We start from the raw sequence: 1,375 nt of genomic DNA on the forward strand, positions 1-1,375 counted from the left end.
GATTCTAAGCATAAATCAAAAAGAAAAAAGTCAGAGGATGAAGACAAAGATGCAAAGGATGAAAAAGAAAGTGATTCTATTGAAGTCCTTGCAGAGTATATTGAAAGAGAAGTCTACCAGAGCACTAAGAGACTGATCAACAAGCCTTATAAAAGAACAATAAGAAAACTAGTTTTTACTCTAAGACATCAGAAGGATGTCAGATTATCTGTTGTTTCTTCCTCATTGTCTGTAAAAGACTTTGTGAAGCAAAATCTCCAAGAGTAGATGCATGCTTAAGGAGTGTTTCAGTTTCCTGAATAGAGATATTTTGGTGGATACAAATGCAGTCGGTACTTTCACTAGGCTGATGTGTATACTAAACCCAATATTTCTATATAGGGCTATAACTGAGCAAGTAGGCCTTCCCATATAAAATGCACAACTTACATGCATTTTCCATGAGGAGAGATGCACAACATATAAAATTGTAGATGAGTTAAAGTAAGCAACAGATGCTCAAAAATAGTATCACCAGAAAGGACCAGTTGATTCAATGACTAAAGATGACCAAAATTGATTGTTGTATTTATGTGATAATATTTTACTTAAGGTGCATGAATTAATTTATGTTGTATTTATTGAATAAGTAGGGTATCTTCAACATTTGTGGATTTGTTTAAGTACTGTGAAACTTTTATATATTGTTGTTTTTACTTACCTTCTTGTAAGGTACTGTAGTTTTACTAACCTATGACTGCACAGCCTTTTAAAGATATTTTCAGATATGCAAGGTTTGTATTATAGTGTTGCTACTTGTACCTAAGATTCTGTAATTTGTAATAACTTCATGCAGGGTACAAAATTAAGACAATATTTTGTGAAAAACTGTGAAAGAGTACTTTATGAATAAATTTTATACAATAATTATTTTGTTTGCGTCCTATTTGTTGAAAAATTATTGAATATTGGTATTATATGGTAAAGTAATTTGTCTTATGCTTTGTGTAATTTTCACATCAAGTTATAGATGGAAATGGTCAGCAAGGACATTTACTGAATTTGCTGAAAATCATGGAAATCATGGTAACTGTGTAGACTGAAATATGTAATTGAAACAGCAGTGGTGATATGAAGACAAATGTCAAATTTAAATGATAGTACTGTAGTTGAAATTTATTTTGTAAGTAATACACTTAGTCAACTTAAATTATGTTAATGACATATAAAAAGTGTTTACAAAATTGTGTGACAAAAATTTAAATACATAAAATCATTAACCATAAAGACAAGAAATACAATGAAATTATCACTTTGTAAAAAATTATAATAACAATAATGTCTATGATGAATTTCAGGTCATCCTCATTAATAAAAAGGATAATTGAGACTTTTG

At 29.5% G+C, this 1,375-nt stretch overlaps 1 protein-coding gene across 1 annotated transcript in view; it reads left to right on the forward strand.

Annotated features, from left to right (window-relative positions):
• LOC119593136 (transcription elongation factor A N-terminal and central domain-containing protein 2-like) overlaps window positions 1–907 on the forward strand; it is a gene marked incomplete in the record, with an annotated part of 1,216 nt that extends 309 nt beyond the window's left edge. Inside the window, 1 exon segment of the mRNA XM_037942101.1 lies at window positions 1–907. Within this exon segment, the coding sequence (XP_037798029.1) occupies window positions 1–267 (267 nt within the window).
• Between the last annotated feature and the right edge of the window lie 468 nt (window positions 908–1,375).

Source organism: Penaeus monodon, chromosome 31 (assembly GCF_015228065.2).
Source record: "Penaeus monodon isolate SGIC_2016 chromosome 31, NSTDA_Pmon_1, whole genome shotgun sequence".
In the NCBI taxonomy this organism is placed as follows: Eukaryota; Metazoa; Arthropoda; class Malacostraca; order Decapoda; family Penaeidae; genus Penaeus; species Penaeus monodon.